General features: G+C 37.0%; 2 protein-coding genes across 3 annotated transcripts in view; one reads left to right on the top strand and one right to left on the bottom strand.

The window, feature by feature from the left end:
* Positions 1 to 2,663: 2,663 nt before the first annotated feature.
* On the bottom strand, positions 2,664 to 8,495 carry LOC117300805 (zinc finger C2HC domain-containing protein 1A-like). 2 transcript variants are annotated; one of them, XM_033784622.1, is made up of 8 exons: positions 8,336 to 8,495; positions 7,341 to 7,537; positions 6,579 to 6,714; positions 5,754 to 5,896; positions 5,089 to 5,254; positions 4,594 to 4,708; positions 3,258 to 3,386; positions 2,664 to 3,005 (listed from the first exon to the last, which is right to left on the bottom strand). In XM_033784622.1, exons 1-8 carry the CDS (start codon positions 8,355 to 8,357, stop codon positions 2,810 to 2,812), a joined length of 1,104 nt encoding a protein of 367 aa, XP_033640513.1. In that variant the 5' UTR covers positions 8,358 to 8,495; the 3' UTR covers positions 2,664 to 2,809. The 2 variants fall into 2 exon arrangements, with proteins under 2 accessions (XP_033640513.1, XP_033640514.1); XM_033784623.1 differs by having other exon boundaries at positions 3,258 to 3,383; positions 8,336 to 8,494.
* Positions 8,496 to 8,636: 141 nt separating this feature from the next.
* Positions 8,637 to 12,229, top strand: part of LOC117300757 (myotubularin-related protein 9-like) — a 39,033-nt gene continuing 35,440 nt past the window's right edge. The window contains exon 1 of the mRNA XM_033784542.1: positions 8,637 to 8,753. The gene's annotated coding sequence lies outside the window, so the exon portion shown is untranslated. The remainder of the gene's footprint in view (positions 8,754 to 12,229) is intronic.

The raw sequence follows: 12,229 nt of genomic DNA, 5'->3' as shown, positions 1-12,229 counted from the left end.
TTGGAGACTTTTTGATAATTGTTCACCTGGAAGGTTGAGTGTGTTTGGTTTATTTCAATAATGATACTAGCTTTGTGTAATTTATTGTGGAGATGAGGACCTAGCAGGTCCTAAGACTGTAAACAAAAACAAATGACAAAGTATGGAAATTATTCAAACAGTTAAACAAGTGTTAAAAGTAAATTGTATTTTATTTCACATAAAAGAAAAACAACAAATATTCTTCTTTTACAGCATGCAAAACAAATATTGCACAATACTTCTAAAGCTTCACTTTGCATCTAATACATGAAGGGCGTCAGCCGTTTGTAAGCCGCTTCTCTCAAAAACAAAGAACAAAACCCAATCGTTTTAGAAACTTTTGATAGAAAGAAATTTGCACTGGGAATAACAAACACTTCACCCGAGTAATATGCCTGTTATTTTTGTCCACATAGATCGAGATTACCCAGTAGATACAGTGCTAAACACAAATCGGTATGTATGAGTAAAACCTGTTAAAGAAACTTGAACATAAATGCACAAATGTGTACGAGTGTGTGTATTTCACTCACAAATAGTCCCCCTTAGGAATGCAACCGATTCGACAGCTTTTGATAACTATTACAAACTAAAAAACAATCTTGCATGATACATTCGCATTTTATGAACTTAAAACTATAAATCAAAGTACTGAAAATGCAATAATAATATTACAGACAAGGTCCATCCAAAATTATGAATACGGTCACTATTTTGAATAGAAAGAGTGCAGCAGAGCAAGCTAAATTGTGTGTTGCAAGTTTGTACGTACAGACAATTTTGAATGGTTGGTCGTATAAATTACATTGAATACATTTCTGCTTAATTATTTGGCAAAAGAACAAATTCGAAACTCGTGTCAAGTAGAAGATATAATTGTGTTGCAACAACCATTACAGTGAAAACTCCGTTAAAGCAAGTTGGCAGAGTACTACATCCTTTTCCTCTGGCAATTCACACCTGTTATCTCCATGTAATTCCCTTTCCAAACAATGGACTTAATTTGATCATGCACAAATCAGTAGGGCTGCTGACCTGCCCCAGACAAACTAACTGCTCATCCATAAAGTTAATTGACCAAAGTGATAAAATGTGAATACATGTTTATACTTTCTAAATGTTGTGGCCAAACTCAGAATTTCCTTGGAGCTTTCTTTTATAATGAGATTTGGTCCTCGACGGTATTGGTAATTCTATTCTGCATAATAATAGTTCAAATGACATGAAGCAATGTTGATCATAATGCATGTTGATCATCTCGAATGCCTCCAGTTTTAAACATCGAAAACAAACGACTCACTTAATCTGAATCATTACATTTCCTAATAAAATTTACACTAACACTTATTTACCAGTTCATAAAATGTACATTTAAAACTAATTTTTGTTGATAAAGGACACTTTTTAATTTATATAAATTAAGTAACAAAAAGTTCAGCAAGGTGATAAAAAAGGGTACAAACAAAAGGGTGAAAACAAAAGAGAGGAACAAACTTTCTTTTGCATTTTCTTCAAATGGTTTTGATATTTGAAAAGTGCCTGGTTTTCAAAAATCTAGGCCTTATAAATAGAAAAAAAATACCTGCTTTTTTAGTACAATAATTTTTGAGACACATTCTAAAAGACTAACTCATAGTGAAGTACTGTAGATTGTCGTTACTGATATTACAATTATTATAGTACCTGTTTTTGGCCACAATTTGTATTATCTAAACAGTCAGAACATAAACTAGTTACACTTTTTTGTATACATTGCATGCATTTAAATGCAGATTTGCTAAGGTAATTTATGCACAGTTATACAATAGTCAGCTGTAGCAGAAAATCTTGTTCTTTTAAAAAAATTATATGACTTATAGGAAACTTTTTAATTAAACATTTTAATACGAATACAATCGCACACATTTTTAATTTTTACTGGAGCCAGTTGAAGCAGAATATCTTGTCTCTTTTAATTATTTCATTTGACTTGTAGGAAACTCTTTAATTAAAACATTTTATTCACATGTCATACAATTGCGAAAATTTTATTTCTTACTTGAGAAAATTAGTAAATTATCTTAACCTTCTCTGTCTGTCAAATGTAATTATTCAGCATTTCCTTATTATTTGTTGCAACAAAAGGGGTCCCATGATGTGAGCCATACAAAGTATAAAGACAAAAGCGACCCTTGGTAATTGTACAAGCAACCAGAAAAATGTATTTCTTTACAATTAAAAATGCGTTTAACACATGTTCTTAACATTATGTGGTTATAAAGGAATGTATTGACCTATTTTTTATACTTGATGTCACCATACAATAAATATTGGTCGAGTCAGATTCGCCATGTGATGGTGTGCAGGGCACATTTGGGTAATGCGTGCAGTTTGAGCTACACCATATGTTTCAGGGAGATTTCATGAATGAACAAAAATCCTAAAACAAATGGTGTGCAAGTCTGGGCTCTAGACCCAGAACCTCTTAGGGCCTTGTCACACGATGCAACTTTTGCAGGCAACTTGGAGGCAACCAACTACAGTGCATGCATGCTACAGGACCACTTTGGTAGCACACAGGTAATTTTTTAAACAATGTCTTACGATCCACAAGAAGGATATGTGAACATTCAAGAATGTGAATGGCCTTTCTTCTTGGAGATTTCTTGGAACTGCTTGCCCGTAAATTGCCTTGTGTGACATGGCCCTTAAACAAATCAGGAGGTTTACAGACTCTCTGATTATCACCAGAAATACCATCTATTAAAAAGGAAAATATACAAAATATCCCAACCTAAATACTATCCTTTCAATCTTGGTATGTTCGCTTTGTTCCACACTCGCAGCAATACTTAGCCTTGACTACCGGGTACTGTGTGCCGCATTCATGACAGAACTTGGAGGCTCGTCGACCGATGATGTTCTCCAGGCTAGGCTTTCTGTTGAGGCCTCCTCCAGAGTGAGTGTTCCTCGATGGCGGCGTGGGTGTTCTTGAGTTTGGGGAACTGCAACAGAAAAAATGATTATTTGATCAAGTTAGTTTTGGAAGGTTTTTTAATAAGTCACGTTTTGTAAAGTACATTGGCATAGCAAGAACGTTTTCAAAACATTCAAGTGGAGGTAAATTTATGTTAAAGTGGCTAGAGCGTCACCGTTATTAGGAACATGTATCTGTACACATAGGTTTTTCTTAATTTTAAAGCTGGGAAGGGGGCAGGGTCCGCTTATGTATAGATTTTTGTGGATAGCAAACAAACCTCTGTTCTTTTGCTGCTCTTACTCGTTGATGGGGTAAAAAGTTGTTGGGGCCTGGTTTCCTCCTTCCATAACGATCAATCTCTGGGTCACCGTAGCCATCGTAATCATCCTCATCATCAGTGTATCTACTGAGTGGTTGATGGGTTAAGCGGAGTGGAGTCACGGGCGGGGGAGTGTGGAGTATGTGTGGATTAGATGTGGATTAATGCATGGATTGGGTAGACAAGGTGGTTGATGGGTTGAGCGGAGTGGAGTAATGGGCGGGGGAGTATGGAGTATGTGTGGATTAGTGGATTAATGCATGGATGGGGTGGACATGGCGATTGATGAGTCAAGCGAAGTGGAGTAATGGGTAGGAGTAAGGAGTGTGTGGAGTATGTGTGGATTAGGCGTGGATTAATGCATGGAGTGGATATGGATGTGGTCAATGAAGAGGAAGCATACATTGAACCATGTAGTTGACGGGATTAGGTGTGTTGTGGAGGGGTTAGAGGGACATAGATTTTGTGAAGTAAACAAGTGTATTAACAATGTGGGAAATTAAAGAGAAAGCAGATATGCCAGATGTAGTTGAAACAGAGATGAGAATAAGTGGATCATGAGTGGTGAAAGAATGTAGAGAACAAAACAAAACATGGTATTACAGTGGAAGGAACATTAAATTACGATTACATGTTAACAAAAATACACAAAATATAATCACAAGAAACAAGAAATGTAGAACAGAGAGTTGGGGGAAAAAACAGGTCAATATTAAAGTAATTGTCATGGAGCTTTCTAAGGGTATTCAACCTTGACGCAAGTTGTTGTGCCAACATGGGCGCCAATATTTTCCCTGCAAGAATTCAGGTGATATGCACTTTGGTTTTGTATGTCCCATCAGATGACCGAAACTACAGGCCTGGGCAGAGTAAGCACTACCTATGCAATGCTTTTTTTCCACGCACACAAAAGACAAATTGTGGTGGGGAAAAAAGGGTAATGTTCTGCCTTTGTACTATTATTAAGAATGGATTATGTAGCATGGCAGATTTTTGCTGCTCACGGTGCATTATACAGATAACTTCTTGAAGGTGAAATTCTTATCCTGGTGCTTCAACAAACATAATTTTTGTTCTCTTGGCGGTGTTGCCAAAAGTTCTATCAATATCAACGTAATGTTTCCGACATTTCCTTGAAAATAATCCCGTCAGGCTGGTAGGGAAAACATGGTAGATCCCCTGCTATCGTTTCAAGGATTTTTTTAACAAAATTATGAAAACAGCAAATGTGGCAGAGTGGCTCAGGAGAAATCAGTCTAAAAAGAAATTGTTGAAATCTATCAAACAAACAGACCTCTTGCCTCGAGTACTGTCACCACTTGCACTGCGGTAACTGTCAGTTTGTTTCTCATTGCGTCTCTCAAGGCTCGCACTCCTGGCTTTTTGTCCATTCTGTACTGGGCGTCCTCCTAGGCATTATGGAAAACATGATTAAGTCTTGGTATACATATATAGCTTTAGTGTTGACAAACAAAAATTTGATGAGAGAGTACCAACATGTATTCAACTTATAAAAGTCAAAGTTATGGCTGGTTGTTTTCTGGCTCTAATAGTTCCGAAGAACTTTCTCATGCAAACATTTTGTCAATGCGTTCAACAATTACAATTGCAGATTCTCAAAGATTAAGACAGCCATAGACTATGGCTGTGTCCGAAGCGTCAACTTCGGCTACAGCTTCGGCTAGATCTCCCTCGTCTACCTATTCTTCCACACTAAGAGACGCACTGATCTAGCCTTCGCTGTAGCCAAAAATCGCCATTTCGGACATGGCCTGAGACTTTCTCCTACCTGTCCCTCTGCCTCGACCAGCTTTCTCCTTAATGCTCATATTACTGTACTGGCTCTCCAGTTGTCCAGTAGATGACCCTGAACCTGCCCTCCCTGTTCTTAATGCTGGACCAGCCTTAGGAGGAGCTATTTGTCTTTTCTTAGCTCCTGGTAATGGCGGCTTGTACTGGATTAATATAAAAAGAGTCAAGTGAGTAAAATAAGTCAGTAAATTATAAACAACAATACCTAAGTAAGACTAGCAGTGTCCCAGGCTGACTAAACTTGTTGAAGTGTACAACATTTGCAAGGCCAATTTAACCATCCTTATTTTAATGCAATAGTGTGGCCCATTCTACTCTCATTTCAGTTACTTCACATAATAACGACCTTATTTTTTGTCTTACAGCTGTTGATGTCCTGTCTTTTCATACATGTTGGTCATTTTGTCCGACCGTCCATAAGCTGGGGAACAAAAGGTGTTTCTTCACCCGAACCTAGATGTTGGCATTTGTTAAAAAAACAATTTTTTTTATCAGTTTAAAAAATTTACTATCAATTTGACTACTGTACATGTATAAGCATTTTTCACTTGACGACCTTTTGATCATTACAAATATGAAATTGCAGTTAAAGACCTTAACACACTGATGAGCCAATGAAATAGTTTATTACTTTCCTATTACCTGAGTTCTGACAGCTACTCTCTCCTTGGTAGAAGCATTCTTATTAACGTTGATCCTTTTATTTTTTTCTTTACACCAAGGTATATGTCGCTCAGCTGCACCATCACTGAAGTTCCTCTGGCAGGATGGACATTGCACATAATCTACAAGAAAACAATAGAAGCATGTCAATACTAGCCGGGGTCAATCACAGAAAGTTTGTACACGAATGTGCACTAAAAATGTGTACACAAATTTCTGAGTACATAAATTACTCCTAGCAGAAAACAAATTGTTTTTAATTGGATTTTTTGTTTTATTTGCCATTGCCAAATTCACCCTACTCAACATGCTCAAGCTTTGATGCTTGTGATCAGCAGAGTGTGGGTTTGAGTCCCAGTCGTGACACTAGTGTCAAGCAAGGCACTTACATGTAACCACTGTTGCTAAATCTTTCAGATGGGAAGTTGTGTAATGTATGTAAAATCGTTTGTAACAACTTCACAGTGGATGATGCGTCAGGCATGTATCTGCCACCATTTATTTTTTGCTGGCCTACAGCTGGCGGCTTATTATGACTGGATCAACTTCATTGCCAAGACACCTTGAAACAGCTATTGATTTTGCTCTATATAATCATTTATGAAATTAAGCACTTTGGTTTGGAGTTTCCAAATGTTTCCAGTAGCACCCACAGTACCTTTTTCGGAATACACTGACCAATTTTCTGTTTTTAATAAAATAATAAAATAATAAAATATCACTGTCAAAATGATATGCCATCGATTTACAAATGATCAATTCCTAACAACAACAAAATTTCATGAGAATGAGAATGAAACCGACCTGGGTTGACCTTAGTTTGGGATGGGGGCGGTGGCAGAGGTGCACCTGTTCTCATGGCCCTCGTAACACCCCTTGCAGCTTTTAATGTCGTTACTAAGTCCTCATGCTTGGAGCGCCAATTTGCAGTGGCTCTTTTCTACAGAAAATCAACGGAAAAAAAGAAGCATATGAAAGAAAATCTCAAGTTATGGCTATCAGGGGGATTCCCAAAAGAAGAGTCTTGTTATAAACGGCATAGGCTACCTGCCCACAGTGGCTACAACACAGATTGCCACCAGGCATACATGTACTTCATACAACATGTACAATGTCATAAACAATGACAAGAGTTGTTGACTGGTCATAGGCGCTGTCCCCTATATGACTTGTCTGTGTTGAGAGTTTTTAATTTCAATTTTTAGATCATAAATATATTTAAACAACTCCACCGTGTTGAAAGTTGTTCACACAACTGACTCGAGGGTGTCCTGGGGTCGATTTTACATAGAGTTAGGACTAGTCCTAGGAGATAAGACTAGTCCTGCTAACTCGTCCTAACTCAAGATAGGACTAGTCATATTATCTCTTTGTGAACTCCACCCCTAGTCCTCTCCTTGTCCATGTATGCACTGGAAAACCTGCGGTCATCTCAGCTGATAGACCAGCACTTCACATGGCAAGACTACACCACTTTGCACACATACACTGTATCAGACAAAAAAGTCCAGTGACCTCCAAGCATCTGTCTATGTAATGTGTTGTTACTGAATTTGTCTTCCTTACCGCTTTTTCAAGTTTCCTCGGGTCTGCTTTTGGTGCACCGCTTATATCTGTCCCCTCTGAACGTTGCTTGGCAGAGTTGAAAACTTTGCGTTTTTTAGCTGCATTCTTCTCACAAATCTTGATGTGTTTTGGCAGAACATAATCAGCGAAGTTACGGCCGCAGATGTCACATGGCTCAAGCTGCAAGGGCTCTGGGGCTTTGGTAAATAGAATACAGTGTATCGATTTATAATCTTTGCCACAGCACAGGTTTATAACAACAATAATAAAAACTAGTTTGTTACGTTAGCTCATAAGCCCAGTCACTCAATGTGCTGCTGTGCTATTTAATTTTAATTAGTGCAAACAACATTCCTGTAACTATGATCATCTTTCTTAGCTCCCTGGGGAGTAAAACATGTACAGCAAAACAACACAAAAAATACAATTCTGTAATAACCCCCATGGCTATACAAAATTGCTGGAGCCAAAACTTGTTTTGCTGCCTCAGAGTAAGGTTTATCGCGATTCAGAACCTGGGGCAGTTTGCGATGCAGTGTATGTTGTCATGCACGACTCGCGCACGCATCGCCAATACCTCTGTGTGGGTTCAAAAGCGACCTCTCTTGATACTTTGCTATTCGCGATCAACCTTATGCAGCTAACAATAACATTTAAATACAGTCAGCCAGACAGTTATTAATTATTTGTATTGTAGTAAGGATGAGTACGGTGATATCACAGTCACCCGTCACAGTCACAAACAAATATTAACGGCATTATAACTGTTGATTATCTTGCCAGTGGGCAGTAGAGCAGTGATTGTTGTAGCACAGTATTTACTATTGTGTCAGCGATCAATTAAAAAAAATACGAAATTTATCATTGGTCGTTTACAATACAAATACAATCAATACAATACATTAACAAATCCTAACTAAATAAAAAATGTCACTAGAAATTTAACGTCAACTTCAAAAACGGTGGATAATAAAATTTCTACGAGATTATACAACCTTCCTCGGGTACACCGTCCATTGCTGATAACGCAGACAGATTGTGCCGTTTTTGTGCACAATTGTTGAAACAACGTCAAGCAGTCTCAGTTGTTTTTACTGAAACGCTGAAACCGAGCAACAACATAACATAATCACTGCAGATGATAAGATTATAACATTTTTTTGCATTGACCAATAGAGGGCGCTGTTTGAGTTCTGCCAAAATCTGGCTCCCTGTCTCCAATGCCATTGTTTCATTAGTGTTACAATCACCGGTTGATTTGGGCTCAGTCTCATCAATTTAATAAAGAGAAAAAGAGGGAGTGAAACTCATTAAAAGTCGACTGCAATAAAAATTAAAATATTGATATTTCATTCTGAAGTGAGGCCAGGACAAACCACCATAGTGCAAGTGAAGGAAGACTCCTTATTTGAGGTAAGTATAATTTATCTTTTAAAACAAAGCTGCTTTCAAAAACATCGGATAAACTATTTTTTTGTGAAAAAATGTAAGTTGAGTGAGTGATGTTTTGTTTGTTGTTTTGGTTGGTGCATATGGCATGGATCATGGAGCTCAGGATGGATGAACGACGATGAAGAAGAAAAGTGAACAGTTTCATCTACCGTGGTTGTGTATTTTGTTTAAGGAATGATTTCCATATTAAAATCATATTAATTAAAATTGCTTTGGAATTAAAATGGAAATATTTCAAAAACATCGGATAAACTATTTTTTTGTGAAAAAATGTAAGTTGAGTGGGTGATGTTTTGTTTGTTGTTTTGGTTGGTGCATATGGCATGGATCATGGAGCTCAGGATGGATGAACGATGAAGAAGAAAAGTGAACAGTTTCATCTACTGTGGTTGTGTATTTTGTTTAAGGAATTTCCATATTAAAATCATATTAGTTAAAATAGCTTCGGAATTGAAATGGATTATTTCTTCATCTGGCCACCACATTTAATTAATTTTTAAGGGCTATTTTAAATTACTCTTTTTCGTGTTTTTTTGATAGTTTTTGAATTGTGTTGGACTTTATTTATTTATTATAACATACAACATAATAATAAATAAGTTTATTTCCATTAAAAAATAATAATCCCCTCCACTTCCTTGACTCATAAGGAATTGGTACCGTACTGCCATGACTGCTGTCGGCAGCTGGTGGTTCGTTGTAGTCGAAAGGAAATAATTCAAGCCCACATTTCATCGCGTGGACGAAACTTAAAGTGCACTCCTGTCATGCCTGTGTTAGTTTATCAGATTTGGATTTCCACGTACCGTACATGTAGCCCCATTCTGTTGTATTGGGCCAATCCTCTGGACTCCTTACTTTGTGTATAGAGTTGTTTCCCTTATGTCATGTAATATCTTTTGTAAATTCATAACACTTCACAAAGTTTCAATTTGACATATTTCATGTATTTGACATAGATGATTGAAACCAAACAATTACAAATACATGTACTGTACACGTTGTAGGCCCTAACCCTAAATATGTCAAATTGAAGTTATCACTTTCCGAAACTGCGCATGCTTGTTACACTGGACATGTTTGAGTTGAATATTTATACAGAAATACTGCCAGTACTGGAACTGAGTTTTTTAATAGACTGCAAGGCACTCTGCTTTTTAATTCCAATAATAATATGAACAGAGTTAAAGGCAGTGGACACTACTGGTAGTTACTCAAAATTATTATTAGCGTTACATCTTACTTGGTAACGAGTAAAGGGGAGAGGTTGATAGTATAAAACATTGTGAGAAACGGCTTCCTTCTGAAGTGAAGTAGTTTTTGAGAAAGAAGTCATTTTCAACGAATTTGATTTTGAGACCTCAGATTTAGAATTTGAGGTCTTGAAATCAAGCATCTGAAAGCACACAACTTTGTGTGACATGGGTGTTTTTTCTTTCATTATTATTGCGCAACTTCGACGACCAAAAGGACCAAATGAGCTCAAATTTTCACAGGTTTGCTATTTTATGCATGTTGAGATACACCAAGTAAAAAGACTGGTATTTGACCATTAACAAATGCAGTATCCATGGTCTTTAATCTATAGGCCTAGGGGTTACAATGTTTGTAAAAAGAACAACAATTGGCAAATTGCCCAAGGGAGAGAAGATTTTACACACACACTGATAATTCTTTTGAGAGTTCAGGCCTATTTTTCATTTTGGATGTTGTAAAATATGTTATGTTTTTCAGGTCGAAATATAAAGTTCCTTTAATCATTCAGAAAGTTTTTAGTAAAAAGTGAAACTGTAATGATGTACACAAATGTAACTTTATGGCAACATTGAAATAAATGTATTGAAATCAAACAGGATCTAGAGACAGTCACAGCCTTAAACTTCACTCTTGAAGGGTACAGCAATTTTCCTCTGCTATCAAGGGGCACTTCAGGGGTCAAAATTAAGTGTATTTTTATGATAGTCAGCAGGGCTAGTAACCAATAAAATTTGTTTAGTAGCCCTGATGGGTGATGAGATTTTGGTAGCCCGAAAACACCTTGAGTCACGGCACAAACTTTACAATACAACATCAGCACTGTTTGTGATATTGACTTTGGCATTATATTCCCACTTGCCCATTGGGCTATCAAACTGGGAAAATCAGTAGCCCGGCTGTAAATCTGGTAGTCTCAGGCTAGCGGGCTAGTGGAAAATTCAACCCCTGCACTTCTATGGGGAAAATTTTAATTTGTAAGTGGAACATTGCTGATGAGGGCACCACAGAAAAAAGAATAGCATGTACGTATACATGATGTGTACATTATTAGATGAGGTTAAAAGGTCTTGATGGAAAGTGTTTGCTGCCCTCTTGTGGCAGTACACTTCAATCTATCATCTGGCTTTGATGAAGCGGGTTAAAAAGTCTGAGTTAGAATCCAGTGTTCTGTTTAGTGTAGATTTTGTACAGATACATTTTATAAAACTTGAAGGGATTTGAAGGGCCAAATTATTCATGTTATGTATTAAAGGCAGTGGACACTGTTGGTAATTGTCAAAGACCAGTCTATCTCAACATAATTTTTATGCATAAAATAACAAACCTGTGAAAATTTGAGCTCAATTGGTCATCGAAGTTGCGAGATAATTAATAATGAAAAAAAAAACACCCTTGTCACACGAAGTTGTGTGCTCTCAGATGCTTGATTTCGAGACCTCAAATTCTAAATCTGAGGTCTCGAAATCAAATTCGGGAAAATTACTTCTTTCTTAAAAACTATGTCACTTGCGAGGGAGCCGTTTCTCACAATGTTTTATACTACCTGTATCAACAGCTCCCCATTACTCTTTACCAAGAAAGGTTTTATGCTAATAATTATTTTGAGTAATTACCAATTGTGTCTACTGCCTTTAAAATGGGTTGGATACTAATTGTGTTCTATGACTCAATTTCATTATTTTGTGTCAAAGATGTTGAATTGAAAAACACAAGACCACTTGACTTGTCCTGCCTTGAGTTATTGACCTGACACTGAAGTCACTGGTCTGTTTAGATGATCTTCCCATCAAGGGAACTCAGCAAACTCCAACAAGGGGATATAAACACCAAGCTGGCAACAACCAATCTCTCTCACAAACATTGGTATCTGTGGTGTTGTGTAAAAAATTTGAGACACTGACAATGTGTGTACAGTCACTGAATAGGAGGACACATAACACACACATAAACTGGCTGCACCTTTGCATGTTCCAAAATAAACAACTTGTGGTGCAACTAAAATGAGCAATTTCTCATTTTGTTTTTCAAGTACAGAAAACAATTAAGTTCCCATGGCGAGAACACCTGGTCTTAATTTCAAGATGTTTTTAAGATGACTTTAAATATTGCATAAGTAGTGATTTGTATTAATGACATCACACTTTGCCATTAAAATAATAAACCACAAGGGAAACTGATTG

The sequence above is a fragment of the Asterias rubens genome, chromosome 16 (genome assembly GCF_902459465.1).
Source record: "Asterias rubens chromosome 16, eAstRub1.3, whole genome shotgun sequence".
In the NCBI taxonomy this organism is placed as follows: Eukaryota; Metazoa; Echinodermata; class Asteroidea; order Forcipulatida; family Asteriidae; genus Asterias; species Asterias rubens.
This window is presented reverse-complemented; position numbering and strand designations above follow the sequence as displayed.

Excerpts from the sequence above, each read along its gene's own strand:
- LOC117300805 (XM_033784622.1), bottom strand. The coding sequence starts at position 8,357 with ATGGACGGTGTACCCGAGGAAG. Across the intron at positions 5,897-6,578 it reads CCAAACTAAGGTCAACCCAG|ATTATGTGCAATGTCCATCC; the intron begins GTCGGTTTCATT and ends GTTTTCTTGTAG. Across the intron at positions 5,255-5,753 it reads GAGTAGCTGTCAGAACTCAG|TACAAGCCGCCATTACCAGG; the intron begins GTAATAGGAAAG and ends ATATTAATCCAG.